At 55.1% G+C, this 22,038-nt stretch overlaps 1 protein-coding gene across 6 annotated transcripts in view; it reads left to right on the forward strand.

Annotated features, from left to right (window-relative positions):
• The window catches only part of ARHGEF7 (Rho guanine nucleotide exchange factor 7), a 76,710-nt gene that overhangs the window by 34,537 nt on the left and 20,135 nt on the right, over positions 1-22,038 (forward strand). For all 6 annotated transcript variants that reach the window (XM_061133540.1, XM_061133543.1, XM_061133545.1 and 3 more), the window contains 7 exons: positions 5,023-5,117; positions 5,326-5,421; positions 13,434-13,556; positions 17,718-17,856; positions 18,531-18,590; positions 19,272-19,418; positions 20,121-20,207. In XM_061133540.1, coding sequence (XP_060989523.1) covers positions 5,023-5,117; positions 5,326-5,421; positions 13,434-13,556; positions 17,718-17,856; positions 18,531-18,590; positions 19,272-19,418; positions 20,121-20,207 — 747 coding nt within the window. The remainder of the gene's footprint in view (positions 1-5,022; positions 5,118-5,325; positions 5,422-13,433; positions 13,557-17,717; positions 17,857-18,530; positions 18,591-19,271; positions 19,419-20,120; positions 20,208-22,038) is intronic.

Raw genomic sequence — 22,038 nt, forward strand, 5'->3', positions numbered from 1 at the left:
TCAGCGAAGCCCTTCTCTTGGAGAGGCCGGATGCCCACTCCTTCGGGGGTGGACAGTCTTCCGGCACCTCTCCTAGGGGACAGCAGGCTCCCTGTTACCATCAGAGAACGAGCCTTCCTGACTGTGTCTTCTGGGAGGAGAGCAGGCTGTCAGGACCCTCCGTGTCCTGCGGCATGGTGGCTTTGTCTCCAGGGACCGGTCAGCGTTCCTTACGCAGCGGACAGAAGATGCACATCGTCTGTGTCCGCGCTCACCTGGTGTCACGACAGGCGCGGCAGCTCTGTCTTTGAGAGACTGCAGATGTGAGCCAATGGGCAGCGGTCACTGCATATTACATGTTAGAGTGGACGTCCATCACGCTGTAGCAGACCTCCACAGACCCTGCCTGTGCTCCAGACGGACCTGCCCCCGTGCGTCCCCTTGGCTCCTGGGGTTGCCCAGAGCCTCTGCCTGCTCGTCCGGGAGAACCCAGGCCTGGTGGCCGGAGGTTCGCCTGGAGCCACGCTGAGCCAGCCCCGCCTTGGCTGCCTTCATCTCTCACGGTCCATGCCTCATCCACCTTGGCCAGGACTGGTCAGTGCCTCCCCGCGGCCTGTACAGGGTCAGGCTGTTGGCGCACCGCCCGGGACTGGGCCGCCTGCTCTGTGTGCGCTTGGAGCTGCCCCTCCTCTCCTGGGCCCTCGCCCACACTGACCGCCCGCGGCCCCGGCCCTCCTCTCCTGGGCCCTCGCCCACACTGACCGCCCGCGGCCCCGGCCCTCCTCTCCTGGGCCCTCGCTCACACTGACCACCTGCTCCCTAGTTCCCTCCTCTCCTGGGCCCTCGCCCACACTGACCGCCCGCGGCCCCTGCCCTCCTCTCCTGGGCCCTCGCCCACACTGACCGCCCGCGGCCCCTGCCCTCCTCTCCTGGGCCCTCGCTCACACTGACCGCCCGCGGCCCCTGCCCTCCTCTCCTGGGCCCTCGCCCACACTGACCGCCCGCGGCCCCTGCCCTCCTCTCCTGGGCCCTCGCCCACACTGACCGCCCGCGGCCCCGGCCCTCCTCTCCTGGGCCCTCGCCCACACTGACCGCCCGCGGCCCCGGCCCTCCTCTCCTGGGCCCTCGCCCACACTGACCGCCCGCGGCCCCGGCCCTCCTCTCCTGGGCCCTCGCTCACACTGACCACCTGCTCCCTAGTTCCCTCCTCTCCTGGGCCCTCGCCCACACTGACTGCCCGCGGCCCCTCCTCTCCTGGGCCCTCGCTCACACTGACCGCCTGCGGCCTGGGCAGGCTCTGTTCCTGCGGCTCCTGGCAGGGTCCTCGCTCCCTGTGGATGAAGACCGAGGTGAAGCTTTTCCTGTGGTGGCCAGTGCCAGGCCTGTGAGTTGGGGAAGAACGAGCTGGGCCACGTGGCAACAGCCGGGCGGGGTGTCTGTGAGGGTCCTTCCTGCCTTGAGACCCACAGAGGTGTGCCATCCGGGGAGGACACACAGGGCGGGGATCAGGCCGGGCTCTGCTGGCCCTGAGGCTGGCTCTGGGGTGACGCCGAGCACCATGGGCCCCCGGCTTCTGCTGGAGCTCTTGGGCAGTGAATCTTCAGCGTCCCTCAGCCTGTGAGTCCCCAGATTTAGGAATGCTGTAAGCACGTAGCTTCTTTTAAATGGCACAATGACACAAGCATTTAACATCCACCCCCTGACTCTTCTTGAGACTTAATGTCATGAAGTATTGAGGATGCAGAAATCAGGACGCCACACTTGGTCAGTGGTGGCCGGGGTGTGCCCGCGGCCTCTGCTCTGGGAGTGGGAGGGCTGCAGGAATGGCTTCCTCCAGCAGCACTGCTGCCCTTCCTTCTCTGCTCTCCCTCCAGACTCTAGTTCATTAACAGCTGGGGTCCTGTCTAGTAATTTACTTTTTGAAACTTGAAGTACTAGCAGTTTAAATAGAGTGGGCTGGAAGAATATGTGCAATGGTGATTTCTCCTTGTGGTGTGGGGGTTATAGTTAGGTGGGCAGAGAGGGGTGAGAACAGCTCTGCCAGTCTTGAGTTCAACCGGGGATCGAATTCAGGCCCCCTGCTTTGGGAGCACAGGGTCTTAGCCACTGGGCCACCAGGGAAATCCCTGGGTGTAGTTTGTGATAGTATTACTTTACTGTGTCCGGGTCAAATCTTGAAAAGTTTCCTTTATGTTACATGTTCTGTTACATGTACATCAGTTATTTATTTTCAGAGGACTGTCAAGGACACGTGGAACATAGGATGCCCTCGGAATTTGCAGTGGCTCCCTTGTAAGGAGAGTGGTGCTTGGCGCTCCTTTCCTGGCAGCGATGAAGTGGTTTCTGTGGGCTGCGGGGCATGAGTCGGTCCTTTGTTTGGCTCTGCCGCTGCGGCTGACAGCCGGGGATTGTCTGTGAGCTGCCCAATGCGGTCCCCCTGTGGGCACCATTGTTGGCCGGGCAGCCCCACGCCTCCCGCCCTGGGGGGAGCTCGCGCGGCCGGGCTCTTGGCCCGCCCTCCTCATGGTGCCCGGTGACGGCTGCTCTTCCCGGCCCTCTCTGGACCCGCCTGCGTGTGATGGAGCCGTGGCGGCTGGGCCGTGACGTCCCATGGGGTCCTGCAGCAGCCAGAGCGTGCAGCAGTCCAGGAAGGGGAGACAGGTGATGGCTGGAGCCCCCGGCTTGCTGTGAGCTTGGGGAGGGACCGGCAGCCTCTGCGTGGTGGACGCCCGCGCCGCGTGGCTCCCTCAGCGAGTCTGCGGAAGTCAGGGAGAGGAGCGTGGCCTGGGTGGTTTGGGCGGGGTTGCTCTAGAGCCTGTCTTGAGCACTTAATTGAAGGTCCTGTTTGCAGCCAGTAGATGAAGGAGAGGCGGTCGGGCAGCGCACTCTGCGTGGATCTCGGGGCGCTCCGTGTCTGCTCGCCCCGCGCAGTGCTGTGGCTGAGGAGGGTCATTGACTGCCTCGCGCGTGCGCTCCCGACGCTGCTATCCGTGGGAGCTGTTTGTGTTTGTAGGGTGTGTGTGTCGGGTTCCAAGCGTGTCCTTAGCAGAGTTGCTAATAGTTCCTGGTGTTTGTTCTTAGACATGGAGTCTGAGTTGAGCCTGTGTTTTCACGTTAATATAGGGGCTTTCTGTCTTACTCATCTGTGACAGATTTAAATTTTTTTTAGTTCAGGGAACCACCCATGGTACTTGGTTTGCCTCGGGTCATTTTGTAAGGAGAAGATGGGGATAATGTGGATGAAGCGCATCCCCTGGTGATGCAGAGGCAGGGTCACGTGGTGCCCCCGTCCTCCAGTCCTCTGACACTCGGGCCCACTGAGTGTCTCTTGGAGGGGAGGTGTCTAACTGTGAGAGCGGCAGCCACATTTCCCCACGAGGCAGGGTCTCCCAGAGCGGCCCCTCCCCGTCCGCTGGCATCCTTGAATAGGTCCATTCAGGGGCGGGACGGAGCGGAGCCCAGAGCTGCGGCAGCGTGGCAGAGCCTGGGCCCCCCGCGTAACTCGTGCCGAGCCGCCTCAGGTCCCCTGCTCTCACGAATGGCTCTGCTCCCCTCCGGAACGTGGAAGACCCTAGTGAGCACACAGTGGTTCGGGTGGCTTGTGTCAATGCTGAAATCTAAATTTAGCTAATGATTGCTTTTTTCTTAAATGTTTAAACATACCTTTTGATTATCAAAAATCAGGGGAGAAAGCCGAGCATGTGTGGAGTCTTTATGCTGTCTGATTTCTTCTGCAGGGCTAGTTCAGGGTGCTGTGTTAGTTTTGGGGGACCACACTTAGGGCAGGGAGTAGTAGCCCCTCAGAAAAGGCAGGTGTGTGACTTGGTGACCGGAGAAGGCGCTGGCCTGACAGTGGGGTGGAGCAGACGGCTGAGCGGGGCTCCTTGCTCCCACGCAGCCCTTAGCCCGAGGCTGGAGAGGGGGTGCGGGTTGGGCGCAGGTCCACCTCTCCCCGCCTCACTCTTCCTCTTTAGAGGAGGGCTTGCCCGAGGATCGGAGGTGCTGTGGGTCAGGCACTCAGCCGTCCAGGCTCCCATCGGTCAGGCTCCCCGCTGCGGACCTGAGCTGCCCCGCCTAGCCTTGCCCCAGGGGCCAGTGCTCCTGCGATTGCGTCTGAAAGGGGCTCATGTTTCAGCCAGCTCTTTTACACTTAGATTTCTTTCTCAGTTTTTAGGAGTTGTTAGCTGCTTTTGTCTATATATATTGCAGGCTTTCAGGAAACATGTTAATTTCAAGGTTGATTTATAATTATTCTCCCAGAGATGGTAGAATACATACAGTGCATACAATGCTTGTTTTATGCTGGTGGACCTTTTATTTGTAACGTGTACAGGATGATCTGAGATGGTCACCTTCTCTGGTGAAGGTCTGCAGTGCCCAGAAATTGACTTAGAATGACTAGATGCCATCTGGAGGGTGAACTGCATGTTTTTTTTTTAGTGGATGCACTTTCCATATGTCACCGTGCATAGATTTTAAGGGTATAGGTCAATGAGCTTTAACCGGTGTATATGTCTGTGTAACAACTACCCAAATCATGATGCAGAACTTGTCCATTATTCCCGAAATTGATCTCACGTCCCTTTCCCCATTGTCCCCCTACCCCCCCCATCCCTGCCCTCGCAGATGAGTTTGGCCTGTCCTTAGATTTACCATAGATGGGTATATGGGATGTCCTTGTGTGAAAGGCTTCTCTTGCACAATGCGTGCTTTGGAGATGCATCCATGCCTCCATGCTGTTGTGATTGTCAGTGGTTCCTTCTTTCCATCTAAACAGACGTAGCATTACTTATCTGATGATGGAATTCATTCAGGCCTCTTTCTAGGTGTTCCCCTGTTAAATGTGCTTGGCAGGAATATGAAGTCAGTTGGATAGCCTCGATAATAGCTCATTACCTGAATTTACTAGTTAATAATCACAGGGAGTGATAACATTAAACGAATCAGTGTTACATAGAAGCAACCGTGCGAATTGAACAATAGTGATGAACTTTCCAAAGCTTATACATCTTAATGTCAAATAATACTTACCATTTATTGTAGGTGCTACAGAATATTTTGGAAACAGAAAATGAATATTCTAAAGAACTTCAGACTGTGCTTTCAACCTACCTACGGCCCCTGCAGACCAGCGAGAAGTAAGTTAGGTGGTTATTGTGTCAAGTGTTAGAACAGTGGTCCCCTTGGCTATTGCCTCGTGTTTTCAGAGAACAGCAGCTGAAAGGCTGGGACAGAATGCAGCTGAAGACACAAGAGAGCTCCTTGTGTGTTGGGCCGCGGGGCGGGGAGGGGAGGGGAGCATGAGTAAGACCGCTTACACGTGTCTCCTGTTTTTCTCGGCTCTAGGTTAAGTTCAGCAAACACGTCACATTTAATGGGAAATCTGGAAGAAATATGTTCTTTCCAGCAAATGCTTGTACAGTCTCTAGAAGAATGCACCAAGTAAGTAAGAGGCTAATAAATATAAAATTCAGATGGATACAACTGGTATTTGAATGGTCAGGATTAACTTAACTTTTAGATTTCACATTTCTAAAGGTGGATACTGGGTTATTTCGAATGTTTGGGGTATGTCAACTTTTACAGTGAAAGTGTGTTTTAGACTCTTCTCCTCGGTGGGACCTACTGCCTGCTCAGAGCAGGGAGAGAGGTTTCCTGTGAGCAGTGGTTCTTTGGGGTGGCGGCTGCAGAAGGGAGGGAGCGTGGAAGGGAGCGCTGCGGCTTGGTGCTGGACCCCTGCCGAGGTTAGGGGAGCACGGCATGCTGCTCACAGGCACGGGTCTCTGCTTCATCCGCGTTGGTTTTTCTCACATGGGTTTCAGGTACATTCAGGGCTGGATGCATGGCCAGCTTGCTCCGGGTCCTTTCTCATTCATCCTCTGCTTGCTTACGCAGCACCCAGCGTGTGCCAGACGCGTGTTAACGAGACAGAAGTGACCCCTGTCCTAGAGGAGCTGGTAGTCTGGGGAGGGAGACAGCTGGTTAAAGACGGTAGAAGTAATTACAGACAGAGGTGTGGAAACGCTGTGAGGAAAGCTGAAGTTGGGTTTCAGGGGAGGTCGGCCAAGCACTGTGATGACAGGAGTAGGCAGGCAGAGGCCACGGCGGCCGCTTGAGCCGGCCCCGCTCGTGGGGGGCCCAGCCTCTCCATCACTTGCTGTGTGGTCAGTCATCCACTCGTTCTCCTGTCCCCCGCCCTCGCGGGTCACCCTGTGCCCAGCACCCTTAAGCTGGCGCACTTGCCCACGCATTCTTCTATCCTGGAAGAGGGCTTGTTCCTGTGGCAGCCACTGCCCTGCCCTTGTGCTGACGCCGCCCTGGCTCAGGCCGGCCTCTCCTCCTGTGTCCTGCACAGACCTCCTGATGAGGCCCTGACCTCTGGGTGGCCCTCTGCCCGTCCATCTCCCCAGCAGCGTCTGGCCTGAGCCCTGCTCAGAAGCTGGGGGGTGCCTGGTGATTCCTAGGCTTGTTCCCAGCTGTGTCTCACAGACTGGCCTCGAGGGCCACAGGAGCGGCCTGAGGGTGCTGGGGAGCTGAGGTAGGAGGTCGGTCCCCGCATGGCGGCCGTCTGTGGGAGCCCTGCCCGCTCCCGGCTCCCGCCCGCTCTGCTGCACAGGCCTCAGCTCAGTAGGCACGCCCGCTGAGGCGGTGTGTGCCTGCCTTCCCCTCCGCTGCCGCTCGCGCTGTGGCCCCGCCCCCCCTCCGCTGCCGCTCGCGCTGTGGCCCCGCCCCCCCTGCTGCCGCTCGCGCTGTGGCCCCGCCCTCCCCTCCTCTGCCGCTCGCGCTGTGGCCCCGCCCTCCCCTCTGCTGCCGCTCGCGCTGTGGCCCCGCCCCCCCCTCCGCTGCCGCTCGCGCTGTGGCCCCGCCCTCCCCTCCTCTGCCGCTCGCGCTGTGGCCCCGCCCTCCCCTCTGCCGCTCGCGCTGTGGCCCCGCCCCCCCTCTGCTGCCGCTCGCGCTGTGGCCCCGCCCTCCCCTCCTCTGCCGCTCGCGCTGTGGCCCCGCCCTCCCCTCCTCTGCCGCTCGCGCTGTGGCCCCGCCCCCCCTCCGCCGCCGCTCGCGCTGTGCCGGGGCGTGGGCAGTCCTGTCACAGCCCCTCCTCCTGGCGCTGCCGTCACCGGTGTCCTGCGCGCTTCCTGCTCGCTTGTACCTTCTTAGGTTGCAGACTCCTCCGTGTGTTGTGGGCTGAGTTCCCGTTAGTTGTCTTACATTTTGTAGGGCTTCAGCTTATTGAAGAAAATACTGAAATAAACATTTGACATAATTGCTACTGGTTAAATAAACATTGTGTATTTAGTTCAAAGTTAATTATGAGGTGTGTCTTAAGATATAAATAAATTCATCTTTGTGGACACTGGACCGTTACTGTAACATTTTCACAGTAAAATAGTATTTGTTTTAAATTGTTATCAAAATACAAATTTGAACTAGAGAATAGTTTATTTTGTCTGAAAGTTGTGTTTTGAACCATCCAAATAATAGAAACATGGGGATCCACAGATGATACTAACCTTGTAGAACGGACCGGCTGGTACAGGCAGCAGCCTCTGTCCTGCTGGGCCGGCTGGGCCGCGCAGCACCCTCTGTCCTGCTGGGCCTGCTGGGCCGCCCCTCCTACAGAGCAGAGCAGAGGACTTGGGCTGATGAGGCGGTGACTGGGATTGGTGCTGCGCCGACCCAGGTGTCAGAGCTGTCACCTCCGACCCCAGTGGGGTCTCGGTACAGTGGACTTCGCGTCAGAATCGGCCCACCACGTGGCACCTGGGAGGTCCTGAGTAGCTCTTGCCGTAACCTCTGGACTTGCTGAATGAGACCGCATGATTCCATGGAAACATTTCCAGCTCTAGAACCTCTTGCGTCTGGGAAGTTGGGAAGGGAAGGCACTCCAGTGGCACATGGGGCTGTGAGCGGATGGCTTGAGGCGGGGGCTGGAGCTGCTGGCTGGTGATGGGGGCTCCTCTGGGGGAGCCTCAGGTGCTGCCGCCTTCCCGGGCCTCTGGCATCCTTGAGGAAGTTGTCCGTATTCAGGGTTTGGGGTCCAGCAGGAGGGGGCTTGCCAGGGGCTGACAGTGCCCTTGAGGCTCCAGTGTGGAGTCACTCGTGTCCCCGCATGGGGACGCCTCTCGGTCGGTAGTGGGCAGACTTGGGGGGCGCACGGGCTCACTCGGGTCACGGCCACACCCTCGGGAGCCTCCTGGGGGGCTGCTGCTGAAGCTGGTTACTTAGCAGGCAGTGGGCAGACTCGAGGGGCGGGGGGCGCAGGGGCTCACTCGGGTCACGGCCACACCCTCCTGCTCTTGGTCTCCCTGGGAAGTCGGTGGCTGCTGGACCCTGAGCCCTTTCTTTGTGCAGTTATCAGTGCCATCAGGAGCAAACGTGTCATGCAGGGACGTCGCGCGGCAGCTCTGCGTTCTCAGGCCTCTCCTGGAGCTCATCCCGCTCTGCTCCGGGGAAGGAGAGGGGCCCTGGGGGTCCCCGCCTGCCCTGTAGCAGTGTTCCCCCTGGAGAGACTGCAGTGCACTGCCTGTATCACTGCCTGTTACCAGACCACCACCAACTCACTGTGTCAGGCCGCTGACTACTCACCTCTATCAGGCCACTGATAACTCACCTGTGTCAGGCCACCAGTAACTCACCTCTATCAGGCCACTGATAACTCACCTGTATCAGGCCACCGACTACTCGCCTGTATCAGGCCACCAACTACTCACCTGTATCAGACCACCAGTAACTCACCTGTATCAGGCCACTGATAACACACCTGTGTTAGACCACCGGTAACTCACCTGTATTAGGCCACCGACAACTCGCCTGTATCAGGCCACCAACTACTCACCTGTATCAGACCACCGATAACTCACCTGTATCAGACCACTGACAACTCACCTGTGTCAGGCCACTGACTACTTGCCTGTATCAGACCACCAGTAACTCACCTGTATCAGGCCACTGATATCTCACCTGTGTCAGGCCACTGACTACTCGCCTGTATCAGGCCACCAGTAACTCACCTGTATCAGGCCACTGATAACTCACCTGTATCAGACCACTGACAACTCACCTGTGTCAGACCACCGGTAACTCGCCTGTATCAGACCACTGACAACTCACCTGTGTCAGGCCACTGACTACTCACCTGTATCAGGCCACCGACTACTTGCCTGTGCAGACCACTGATAACTTGCCTGTATCAGGCCACCGATAACTCACCTGTATCAGGCCACAGATAACTCACGTGTATCAGACCGTCGATAACTCACCTGTATCTGACCATGGATAAAGCCTCACCTGTTACCTGACCTTTCATAACTCTCCTGTATCAGACCATTGGTAACTCTTGACCTGTGCAGTTCAGTTACTCAGTCGTGTCCGACTCTTTGCAGCCCCATGGACTGCAGCACACCAGGCTTCCCTGTCCATCACCAACTCCCAGAGCTTGTTCAAACTCATGTCCATCAAGTCGGTGATGCCATCCAACCATGTCATCCTCTGTCATTCCCTTCTCCTCCTGCCTTCAATCTTTGCCAGCATCAGGGTCTTTTCCAAAGAGTCAGTTTTTTGCATCAGGTGGCCAAAGTATTGGAGTTTCAGCTTCAGCATCAGTCCTTCCAGTGAATATTCAGGACTGATTTCCTTTAAGATGGACTGGTTGGATCTCCTTGCAGTCCAAGTGACTCTCAAGAGTCTTCTCCAACACCACAGTTCAAAAGCGTCAATTCTTCAGTACTCAGCTTTCTCTGTGGTCTAACTCTCACATCTATACATGACTACTGGAAAAGTCATAACTTTGTCTAGATAGACCATTGTTGGCCAAGTAATGTCTCTGCTTTTTAATATGCTGTCTAGGTTGGTCATGGCTTTTCTTCCAAGGAGCAAGTGTCTTTTAATTTCATGGCTGCAGTCACCATCTGCAGTGATTTTGGAGCCCAGGAAAATAAAGTCTCTCACTGTTTCCACTGTTTCCCCATCTATTTGCCATGAAATGATGGGACCAGGTGCCATGATCTTAGTTTTCTGAATGTTGAGTTTTAAGCCAACTTTTTCACTCTCCTCTTTCACTTTCATTAAGAGTCTCTTTAGTTCTTCACTTTCTGCCAGATCTGCGTATCTGAGGTTATTGATATTTCTCCTGGCAGTCTTGATTCTAGCTTGTGCTTCATCCAGCCAAGTATTTCTCATGACGTACTCTGCATATAAGTTAAATAAGCAGGGTGACAATATACAGCCCTGACGTATTCCTTTCCTGATTTGGAACCAGTCTGTTGTTCCATGTCCCGTTCTAATTGTTGCTTCTTGACCTGCAGTAGATTTCTTAGGAGGCAGATCAGGTGGTCTGATATTCCCATCTCTTTAAGAATTTTCCACAGTTTGTTGTGATCCACACAGTCAAAGGCTTTGGCATAGTCAATAAAGCAGAAGTGGATGTTTTTCTGGAACTCTCTTGCTTTTTCAGTGATCTAGCAGATATTGGCAATTTGATCTCTGGTTCCTCTGCCTTTTCTAAATGCAGCTTGAACATCTGGAAGTTCTCGTTTCACATACTATTGAAGCCTTGCTTGGAGAATTTTGAGTATTACTTTGCTAGCGTGTGAGATGAGTACAATTGTGCCGTAGTTTGACCATTCTTTGGCATTGCCTTTCTTTGGGATTGAAATGAAAATTGACCTTTTCCAGTCTTGTGGCCACTGCTGAGTTTTCCAAATTTGCTGGCATATTGAGTGCGGAACTTTCAAAGCATCATCTTTTAGGATTTGAAATAGCTCAACTGGAATTCCATCACTTCCACTAGCTTTGTTTGTAGTGATGCTTTCTAAAGCCCACTTGACTTCGCGCTCCAGGATGTCTGGCTCTAGGTGAGTGATCACACCATCATGGTTATCTGGGTCACGAAGATCTTTTTTGTATAGTTTTTCTGTGTATTCTTGCAACCTCTTCTTAACATTTTCTGCTTCTGTTAGGTTCATACCGTTTCTGTCCTTTATTGTGCCCATCTTTGCATGAAATGTTCCCTTGGTATCTCTAATTTTCTTGAAGAGATCTCTAGTCTTTCCCATTCTATTGTTTTCCTCTATTTCTTTGCATTGATCACTGAAGAAGGCTTTCTTATCTCTCCTTGCCATTCTTTGGAACTCTGCTTTCAAATGGGAATGTCTTTCCTTTTCTCCTTTGCCTTCGCTTCCCTTCTTTTCTCAGCTATTTGTAAGGCCTCCTCAGACAGCCGTTTTGTTTTTTTGCATTTCTTTTTCTTGGGCATGGTTTTGATCCCTGCCTCCTGTACAATGTCACGAACCTCCGTCCATAGTTCATCAGGCACTTTGTCTATCGGATCTAATCCCTTGAATCTGCTTGTCACTTCCACTGTATATTCGTAAGGGATTTGATTTAGGTTATACCTGAATGGTCTAGTGGTTTTACCTGTTTCTTTCACCTGTTACCAGACCTTTGCTAAGTCCTCACTTGGCATCTGACCATTCTGATAACTTTGCCTGTTATCAGGTCCTTGATTGATGACACCTCTTGTCAGACCACCCCCTCCTATCATCAGATCAGTGATGGAACCACAGTAGCAGGCCTTGCTGACCCCGCACTAATTGTCACAGCTTGGTGTGGGGCCTCCAGGAGGCTGCAGGGGGATGCGGTGAGAGCACCATGCTCTGCTACACATCTTCATGTTCTCAAACCCGCCTCTGGAAGCACGAGAGAGAACCACGATGAAAATCCTCTCTCTCAATTCTTAAGTCATGTTCTGCCTGGATGGTCTTTGTGAGTGTTGCGTGTTCCATTATTTCGGTGATCTACACGCTGTTGCGTGTGAGGTGTGTCAGCATAATACCTGGGCTCCAGTTAAGACCAGCATGCGACCTTTGTGAGCTCTGGCTGCTCCTGCAGGTTGGCGAGTGGATGGACTGTGAAAAGATTCATGAGCTGATGGTGGCGAGTGCAGAGACTTCTTGCAGCATTGGGTTGAGAGAGGTAGTAAACCTCTAGAGCCAAGCATGATGGGAAGAAAGAAGGAAGGTCTTACTTACTGAAGTCATTGTCCGTGTGTAATCCACGGACATGTTAACAGATTAAAGCCCCTTGACCTAGATTTCAGTGTGTTCTCCTCTGAGTGCGTGGGGCTGTGGTCTGGCCCAGGCAGGCGAGGCTGTCCCAGCAGCTCCTAGCCTGGCGCTGAGCAGGGCGTGCAGCCCCGTCATCTCATCACTTAGACGGCGCATCTGCAGGCTGCCCATGCCCCGTCTCCGGCAGTGATTTGCTCTTCTCCGCCAAAGCGTGACGGCCTGTCACTGCTATCGCCTTCGGTCCCCTCAGCCGGGCAGTCGGGGTTCCCTGCAGGTCTCTCGCTGGAGAAGGCAGCCTCCGCCTGCTTTCTTGCATCCGAGTGTGACCGTCTCCTGCTGAGATGTCCGTGTGTTGTGGTCTCAGAGCAGGTGTGTCTTGGGTGTCCGGGTCCTGGTAGGAAGCAGGTGGTCTAGTGCCTTTGGGGAGGGTGCCCTTGGCAGCGTGTGATTCCTGCTCCCCGGTGACTGGGGGGTGCTGCTCCCTCTCTGGGGCGCCTTCTCCCCTCTGGGGTGCCCTCTCCCCCTCCCGGACTGCATGTTGTCCTCTTCTGGGGGCGCCTGCAGTGAGTGGCTCTTATGATTGAGGCATCGACTCTGTCTCTCTTATACTCAGCTTAGTTTTGAACTGGTTTTGTGTCCCCCCCACAGATTGTAGTCACCCTTAAGGTAAAAACTCACTCTTTCTCTATTTTGAATGTGTTCCCAGTGCCTAACTGAATGGTTGAAGTTAATTTATTGAGTCAGTGACTATTTATCCTGCAGATACAGGAAACTGTGACTAATCCCTGAAGGCTGTTAAAACCCACTTGGGGGTTCACACTTGGGAAGGAGTCTGCCAGCAGTGCGGGCGCCCACTTGCTTTGACCTCAGATCCCAGTGAATGAGCTGAGCGCTGGCCCTCGCGTACACACAGGGCCTGCTCGGGGGCAGGCTGTCGGGTCCTGTGGCCCCCGCGGCCTGGGAGGGCTGTTGGCCCCCGACGCCCGGGACTGTCTCCCTCACCTGGTGGGGTGGCCGCTCTGCTCTGCGTGCCACTTGTCTCTTCCCCCCACTGATGGGGCAGCCTCCACCCGGGAGCCGCTGTGGGGCTTCTCGTGCGCCTGTCTCGCAGCTACTTCAGCAGGAAACCTTACCGACCAAGTAACCACACGCCCCGTTCCTCCTCATTTACACACAACATAACGCTCCTGGACATCTGTTTTGCTCACTATCCAAGGAAGGGGCTGACCTGCAGGTCCCGGCGTCTGGACACTCGAGGAGGGGACGGCCTGCTTTCCGCTGAGCGGCTCCCCCGGGGGCTGGGGGCTGGGCGCGCCGTCCGGGGCTGCCCCGTGGGCTGGGGCCCACTCTGGGAGACGCTCCCTAAGTGGGGCTCCGTGTCACTGTCTGCAGGATGCCGGAGGCCCAGCAGAGGGTCGGGGGCTGCTTCCTCAGCCTGATGCCACAGATGAAGACCCTGTACCTGGCGTATTGTGCCAACCACCCGTCCGCGGTCAGCGTCCTCACGGAACACAGGTGCGTCTCGTGGGCTTCTTCCCGGGGTAGGGGTGCGGGCAGCCATGTCTGGGGTTCCCTCTGGGCAGCTCGTTTCTGTCAGTTATTACTTGAAACGTGGTGCAAGCACCCATGTGTTTACTCAAGACTGGTAAGTTTTATTTCCCTCCAAGTGAGTGCCTGGGGAGGACTGATGTCAGGCTTTAAAATCCTAATTTGTGCTTATAATAGAAACAGGTGTGTTTTGAAGTCTCCCCTTCAGCCTGGACCCTTTGGCCGGAGGTCGGGGGCTGGTGGGGGCTCACGAGGGTGGCCGCGGGCTGGTCCGGGCTGCCGGAGCCGCATCCGCCCAGTGCGTGGGACTGGGGTACATGGGACAGCACTGGCCTTGCTGTAGGAGGTGGTGTCCGTCTCTGTGGGGCACGCCGAGCCAGAGGCCGTGCGCGTCTGCTCTGCAGCCGGGAGACCAGGGAAGCAGCAGCAGGCTGCTCTCTGCTGTCTGGTCAGGCATGGCCGGTGTTCCTGGGCAGCAGGGAGGACTGCGGGGCTTGACCTGCACGCAGGGTGGCCGCCGAGCTCTGCTTCTGCTCCCAGAGGGGCTTGCATCTGTGTTAGGGATTCAAAAACTTAATGGTTTCTTCTGAAAACAGCAGTTCAGCCAGAAATCAAGAAATAGTATGAGTCGGAGCAAGGTAAATGCCACTGTGCTCCTGATTTAAATATTTAACCTCAAGTTACTCTAACTTAATATTTCAGTTTGAAGCTTAGAGGCTGTGCTGGGATGCAGGCGTCGTTGGGCTGTTTCTAAACTGAGGCTCCAGCGAGGCGGCCTGTGTCCGTCCAAGTGTGGCCGGATCGTGTGGACCTTGGGCAGGGCCTGTGGCCTGCTCTGAGCCCTAGCCACCGCTCTGCAGTGGCCTCGGAGGTCACCCCGCTTCTCCGGAAGTGCCTGGTTATAGAGTCCTGTCGGCGGGAAGCGGAACCCCTGAGCTGGCCAGCACTGCGTGGACGTGATGAACTCTCAGTAAATGCTGATTGCTCTGGTGTCTCATACTCACGTCGGTCGCTGCCCCAGACTCCGGGTGTTGACTGTTGTTCAGTGTGCCTCGATTCTGAACCTCCACTTGTGTTGATGCATCTCCGTTCCTGAGTGAGGCCAGTCATCTCTGACACAGGGGTGGGAAAGAAGGGCGGTGAGGGTGCCCGGGGACCGCAGGAATGAGAGGCGGGCTGGTCGTCTGCACGCTCCGGGGCAGGCGGGCTGCCGTGCACGCACCTTCCCAGGAAAGCCGGGAAGCATGGATGCGGTGACCTGGCCTGGCATCTCCTCCCAGGAACGATGACTTAGATGAGTTTGCTCCCGAGTGAAATGCACGGGTTGAAATGTGAAGTTTCTGAAAATTCCGCAGGAATTGTTGACGCAGCCCTGGGAGAGATGAACAGCAGGTAGAATGCTGGGGTAAATTACAGGGCATTTTAAATGTGTGCTCACCTTCCGCCGTTTTGGTCAGGGGTCAGCCCCCTGGGGGTGAAGCTGTGTCCTGAAGGTGACATTTAAATCATTCAGATGTTCAGGGGCAATGCTTGTGAGCATGTGCTGCGTTCCCCTCTGTGTTATTACTTTAATGACTGCTTGTGTCGTGGCTAGAACCTCAGGGCAGCTTTTCCCAGGAGAGCAGGAGGGAGTCCAGCCGGGGCTCTGCTCACGGACCCCCTGCCCGCGTTCGTGTGGCGTGTCCCGGGCGGGGGGCAGGACGTCCAGGCCCTGGGAGTGTGCCGAGCTTGGGCGAGCGAAGCGGCTGGCGGGATGCACTGCCCGCGTGCCCTCTTGGGGCCCCTGGGCGGCGGCGCCCCCTGCCCGCCGCTCAGACCTGGCCTCTGCCAGCCCTCCCTCCCTTTCCCTTCTGTCCTGGGTCCTACTTGTGGCCTCTGTCCTGCTCTTGTTGAGGTCGTGAAACCACCACTTAGGGCTGGATCAGTCTGTTTTTCTGCTTGAATATACTTTCTTAGGGATTGATTTAAACATAGTGTTTTGCAGTTTTTAATTCTTATTTTTGGTCTTATGATCCTTACGTTGTGTTAGTTTGGATTTTGAGTGTGAATCTGCAAAATATATGTATGGAGCCTCCGGTCCTGTTGAATTATAACGGATATCTGCCTTTTGCATTACCGTTTGATAGTCGACATCATAGGCTCGTGGCTGCCTGTTGCGAGTGAATTAGAGGTTTCATGATTTAATATGTAGAATGTCTCCTTTTTCCCAGCACAGTAGTTGTTACTTTTTGCTGCGCTAAACTGAGGTTGCCTCTGTGTTCCTCTGGTCACTCTCTTGCAGCCCACAGTATCGTTTGAGTAATTACAGAGGAAAAAACACTGTGTAAGCGTTGCTAGCATCAGTAGAAATTAAGCAGAAAGGGTCTTTGTTTTGTCAGAAAAGCTATAGCCTGCTGTTTTGTTTTATTATGGTACTAAATTTTTTAAAAACTAAACAATGAAACAAATATATGCTAAGTTGCTTCAGTCGTGTCTCTTTGCAGACCCCGTGGACTGCAGCCCACCAGGCTCCTCTGTCCATGGGATTCTCCAGGCAAGAATTCTGGGGTGGGTTGCCATGCCCCCCTCCAGGGGATCTTCCCAACTCAGGGATCCAACCTAAGTCTCTTATGTCTCCTGCATTGGCAGGGGGATTCTTTACCACTAGCATCTCCTGGGAAGCCCATACAGTGATCTGTAAAGATTTATAAAAGGTTTTGTTTCATTTCTTAATTGTGTACATGTCTGGCATTTTGTGACTGTCATATGGATATTAAAAGAAGTTACTTTTGCTTGCAAAAATTCCACATAAATTTTTAGTTGTAGGGAATTTTGGGAGTAGGTGGATGGGTGATAAGAATAATCTGCTTAGTTTTATTAATTATTGTCTGCCATAACTATAGTTATGAAGTTTCATATAATACTAAAATATCAAGAATGGCCCACAGAGACTTTTTTTGTTATTTTTCTTGTGGTAGAAAAGGCCCCAATTGGATTATATTTAAAGGAGTCAAACTTTACTCTTAGTGCCATTAAGGGGGAGGGGTGACGTGAGGTGACCCGCACCGATGGGCTGGGGCTTGAGGATATTTACTTTATGACTTCGTTTATCGTGCTCCTCCCGGTGGGAGACGTGGGGACCCTGAGGGGTTGTGGCCTCTTCCGCTCGCCCGCAGCCCGGGCGTCCTCTGCTCCGTGTCTGGAGGGACTCCTCTCGGCAGCAGTGCAGGCCACAGACTGGGGTCCTCCCGGGGGCCCCAGGTGTCATCTGTCCCATGGTGCAGAGACAGGAATGCAGAGTGTCCATCACAGACGTGAGCCACAGATGTGTGGGTGACGGAGCTGGGCCCCCCGCTGGCCTTCCTGGGTGCTCCTCTGAAGCGGAGCCAGGGCAGCCCTGGGCATGAGGCTGCGGTCCGGGAAGGCGCTCGATGGGGCTGGGGATGCAGGGTGGGGGAGGTGGACTGTGGTCCGGGAAGGCGCTCAATGGGGCTGGGGATGCAGGGTTGCGGGGGGAGGACCTTGGTCCGGGAAGGTGGGGGAGCAGGACTGAACAGGACAGGCTTGCTCTGCGGCTTGTTTGTTTCTGAATGCACGCTCGGGTTCCTTGTCTGCAAATGCAGACAACTTTCTCCCACGGGTCTGAGGGTGAAGTGAAATGATGTGAGAATGCTTTTGGAGGCTGAGCCCCCGCGTGCGTGTCAGGGACAGTGGCACTGCTGTTGGGGGACTGTGGGGCCTGGCGGCTCAGCACCGTGAGTCAGGTGGTTGTCGTCGTGACGCGTCTCCTTGCAGGTTTTACCGTCTCGAAGGACCTGCTCACGGGGCTCTGTCCTTGCCCTACAAGGCCCGCGCACATTCAGGCCTCTCTGTATGCAGGTGGCTCGCTGAGCGGGGCTTTCCTGAGTGGTTGGCTGGGAAGCCGTGGCGCTTTGTGCCACGCACACATGGCTTTGCTCAGGCTGAGGGCCCTGACGTGAGCTGTGGGGGGCCTTCCCTCTGGTGTTCAGAAGTAAGCAGCACGCGAGGCTGTAAAGCCTGTGGCCTCTGCGTGGCCACGGGCGCCGCGTCGTCATCTGGGGGCTGGGGGCAGGCGCGCGGCCCTCCTGGGCTCTGACGGTGGCCTCTGCTCTCTCCGCGCACGCTCAGTGAGGAGCTGGGAGAGTTCATGGAGCTGAAGGGCGCCAGCAGCCCAGGGATTCTCGTGCTGACCACCGGCCTCAGCAAGCCGTTCATGCGCCTGGACAAGTACCCTGCGCTGCTCAAGGAGCTGGAGAGGCACATGGAGGTACGTCTGCCCCGCTGGCCATGCCAGGAGCAGCAGCGAGGAGCCAGACCCGGAGAGGGCTTCCCCACCGGCCTGTGACTCGGGAGAGTGTCACGGGGACTTCGTTGGTTCTGAAGTTGTTTTCCCGTATCCCAGCTGTGTAGAGCAGCGTCTGCTCCAACCACTGCTAGCGGGGATATTTCCAGTACCTGGGAAACGTCGTGGTGTTGAGGGGTCACAAGGGGAACATGTGCGTACAGTGTTAAGTGTGTAAATTATGGAGAGGTGATAGGAAAAGAATCAGCGAACGATGTGTGCTTATCTCATTTTCAGAACACAGACTTGGGCCCGGCAGAAGCTGGGGTTCAGGCCGCTGGCTTGGGTAGGGTGTGGTGAGCCCTTCCCCACGGGGCAGGCAGTCTGCCGCTCCCCTCTGCCCTCTGTTGCCCGAGCATCGGGGCGGGTGGGGGTGGGTGAGGCTGTGGGCTGGCCTCCTCCTCCAGCGCAGAGTCTAGAAGACTGTCCACCGCTCCGTGACCCCCTCAGAGACTGAGCAGGGGCCCTTCAGTACGGAGACAAAGGGACAGATTACAGGCTGAGACTGCAGGGGAGGTTCAAGCCAGTCTCCAGAGAGAGCCTTTCGAAGAACAAACTTTTCATTATGAAAGCTCACAGTGTGTTTCTTTTATTCAAAGGATTATCACCCAGACAGACAAGATATTCAGAAATCCATGACCGCCTTCAAAAACCTTTCAGTAAGTGATAGAGTGTGTTACGGTTTTTTTCCATCAGGCATTATTATTTCAAATGAATGCAGAAACTAAGCTGTGAACTATAATTTGGATTTATTCTCGAGAAATAAAAAATAAATAACATAGTTATTCCATGGCTGGTAAACTTTCATGCTTTATGGCACTGTGGACACCAGAGAAATGGAAGGATCAGTGTTTTCACTTTTACACGGTACCACATAATGCTGTAGTACATGTAAATGGTTTAGAACATGTTTTTAGCCTCATCCCAGTGTCTCTAGTGACGTATGAAATGGAGTGCTGGGCTGCCTTCTTATCTGCTGTCAAGCTGTCTTAATGACTGTTTCTGGAATACGTGTCTTATTTATAGCACAAATGGAACTCACCCTTTTTCCCCTTGTCTAGGTCTTTTCTGGCACTCACTAGTAAAATCAGAGAATGTTTTTCTTGTCCAGTCCACATTTCTTCTAAAAATGACAGGATTTCCTGTATTTTTCTAAACTAGTGTTTCTCATTCTAGAGCTGTTGGTTGTTGTGGGTCTCTCTTGACTTGATTCCGTTCTCGTGAAGTAAGCGCGTTGCTCACTGGCTGGTCTGTCTGAAGAAGAGGTCGGGGCCGGAGCAGGAGAGCCTGGAGCTCGGTCTGGGAGCCCGTCTCCCCTGACGCGCCTCCTGTGCCCCCAGGCGCAGTGTCAGGAGGTGAGGAAGAGGAAGGAGCTGGAGCTGCAGATCCTGACGGAGGCCATCCGCAACTGGGAGGGCGACGACATCAAGACCCTGGGCAGCGTCGTCTACATGTCCCAGGTCCTGATCCAGTGTGCCGGCAGCGAGGTACTGCCTTCAGCGTTCCCGGCGTTTCTCTCACTGGGGGAGCCTCCTCCAAGGCCCCGATGCCTGGCTGGCTTCCCCTGCCGGGGACACCGCCTCCCCGAGTTCCTTCACTGCTGTGGGCAGTGTTTCTCTTGAGTCTTCTTTTAGATTCTTGGGCATCTTTGTGCTTCACTTAGGGTCTTTCTGGGGCTTCTCTTACTGATTGCAGCAAATGAGATTTAACATATAAACAGTGCTCGTCGGCCTTTCATGTAAATTGGGCAGAGCTCTTTGGGGGATGGCAACAGTGGACGTGTTCGGCTCTAGGGTAGTGCCAGGATCCGTCAGTGGGCCAGAGGCGTCTCCCTGCTTTATTCTCCCTGCCTTCAGCCTGAAGGTTCCACCTGGTCTCCACTGCCACTAAAAGTTCACAAGTTCTTCATTTTCTCTCAACCACAGAAAAAAATTTGTTTTTCTAACTCCTGCCTAATGAGTCAATGGCAGACCTAAACTCAGATTTTTAAAAAAGATACTCCATGGGCTACTTGTGAGTCTTATGAATTTGTCATGATTTTGTTTCCATTTAATTTAAATTTGGTAGAAAGAAACACCTAAGCATGAAGTGTGATATCCTATTTCATAAGGCCTAATGTAAATATTTGTTCTCACCATTGTAAATATATGTTTTTAATACACTTATTTGAATTTGTTCTTTTACATTAGGAAAAGAATGAGAGATATCTTCTACTCTTTCCAAATATTTTGCTAATGTTGTCTGCCAGTCCTAGGATGAGTGGTTTTATATATCAGGTAAAACACATTTTCAGTTTGTATTTGTTTATTGTGGATGTGAGAACTGTTTTAAGGCTCACTTTGAGTTTTTGTATTAAATACTATGTATCTGTTCGTGTGCTGCCTATAGGGTTGTACCTAAAGTGTTACATTCACATCCCTACAGACACTCCTGTCTGTGTTTCGCTGTAACTGTGCCAGTTAGGATCTTTGTGTTAATCCAGAGCAAAAAGAGAAGGAAACAGGTATTTGCACAGCTGACCCCGAGGACGCAGACTGCTGGATGCAGGCCAGCTGGTCACCTGCCGGTTGTTCTGCTGCTTTCCTGCCACCCGCAGGCCGGCTGGGGGTGGGGGGGGACGTGCAGCTGAGGTGGTCTGTGGGCCCCCAGTGGAGTCAGCAGTCACTGGCACACGCCAGGGGTGTATTTAGCTTTTTTATTGCTAATGGCTTTTCTGATTTTCTTCGAGAGGATATGAGACTGATTTAAGAAGAAAGGGCAAGGGCAGAGTTCTTCTGTTTCTGTATGTTAATTTAAAGTGTGGTGTTGCCTCGCCCTCCTCCAGGGACCTCCCCACCCAGGGATGGAGCCCCGGTCTCCCGCAGTGCAGGCGGCTTCCCTACCGTCTTAGCCACCAGGGAGCCCATTAGGTGCCTCACGGTCTCTCTGTGTCCAGTGGGGCTTCTGGCAAAGTTGACTGCTCTTGTCTTGTGCGGCCCTTCCATCAAGTTTTTGAGGCCTGACTGGTCGCCAGGAGCCATTCCCACAGAAGTCACCCTGGGTTTGCTCTTGAGTTGCATTTCCACACATGTGGCACGCTGTTTTTGTCCCCAACAAGTGCTCTGGTGGGTCCTGAGTCCAGAGCATTCATGGTTGGCTTGCACCTGCTGGAAAGCTCTGCAGCCCAGAGAGGAGTTGGCGTCACACACTTCCTCTGAAAGGAGCACTTCAGGCGTGAGAAAGCAGATAGGCACGGGCCAGCCCAGGGAAGGACCGCCTCCTGATTCGTGAGCCTGTGGTTGAGCCAGCGCCCGGCTGAGGGAGTACCTGCTTGGCTCCGCAAGCCAGTGGCCGCCACTTAAGCGACCACGGTCCCTTCCAGCTGCATCCCCTGGCTTCGAAGTCCCCCCCACCCCGGGGCCCAGGGCCCTGTGGTGACCTGTGGGGCTGTGGTGGTGTCCAGGGCGGCCTCAGGCCCCAGGATGCTGGCGTCAGCATGCTGCCGCATGGCCGTTTCCCCCTTGGGTGCGCTGTCCAGGAGGCTTCTCTCCGAGTGCTGTGACCCCCAGTGCACGCGTGTCAGTGTTCACTTCTGGCTTTGCCCCACATCCAGCCGCAGCGAGCTCGTCCTGCCCTCCGTGGCTGCTGCTACAGGCTAGTCGGGGCCACGCAGCTGTTTCCTGTCTGGCTGCTCCGAGCTCTTGGTCACCCTGGCGCCGTCGGCCCCTCGGCAGGGCGTCTGCAGTGTTCATACCTGACCACACAGTGCCCGCCCGGCGGCCGTCCCACCCGCCCAGCTGCGGGACAGGCTCCTGAGCGCGGGCCCTGGCGCCTGTGGACTGGATGAGGCCTGTAGGGGATGCGGAAGGCCGGGCCCCGTGGGGTGCTCTCGGCCCCCCGGCCTCTGCCCGGGTATCAGGAGCCCTGTGCCCTGCAGCCTCACTGCTGCCTCCCTGCTCGGGGTCCTGCGCTCAGGGGCCTCTGGCCCTGACTCCGAGAGGTGTTCCCTGAGCACTTGCTCGGCCTCCGCAGCTCTGGTGTCTGTCAGTTGAGGTCGGCCCTTCGCGGCCCAGTTCTGGCTCCGCTCCCTGCTCGCCCTCGGTCTCCAGAGCGGGCGGGCTGGTGCGC

The sequence above is a fragment of the Dama dama genome, chromosome 30 (assembly GCF_033118175.1).
Source record: "Dama dama isolate Ldn47 chromosome 30, ASM3311817v1, whole genome shotgun sequence".
NCBI lineage: Eukaryota > Metazoa > Chordata > Mammalia > Artiodactyla > Cervidae > Dama > Dama dama.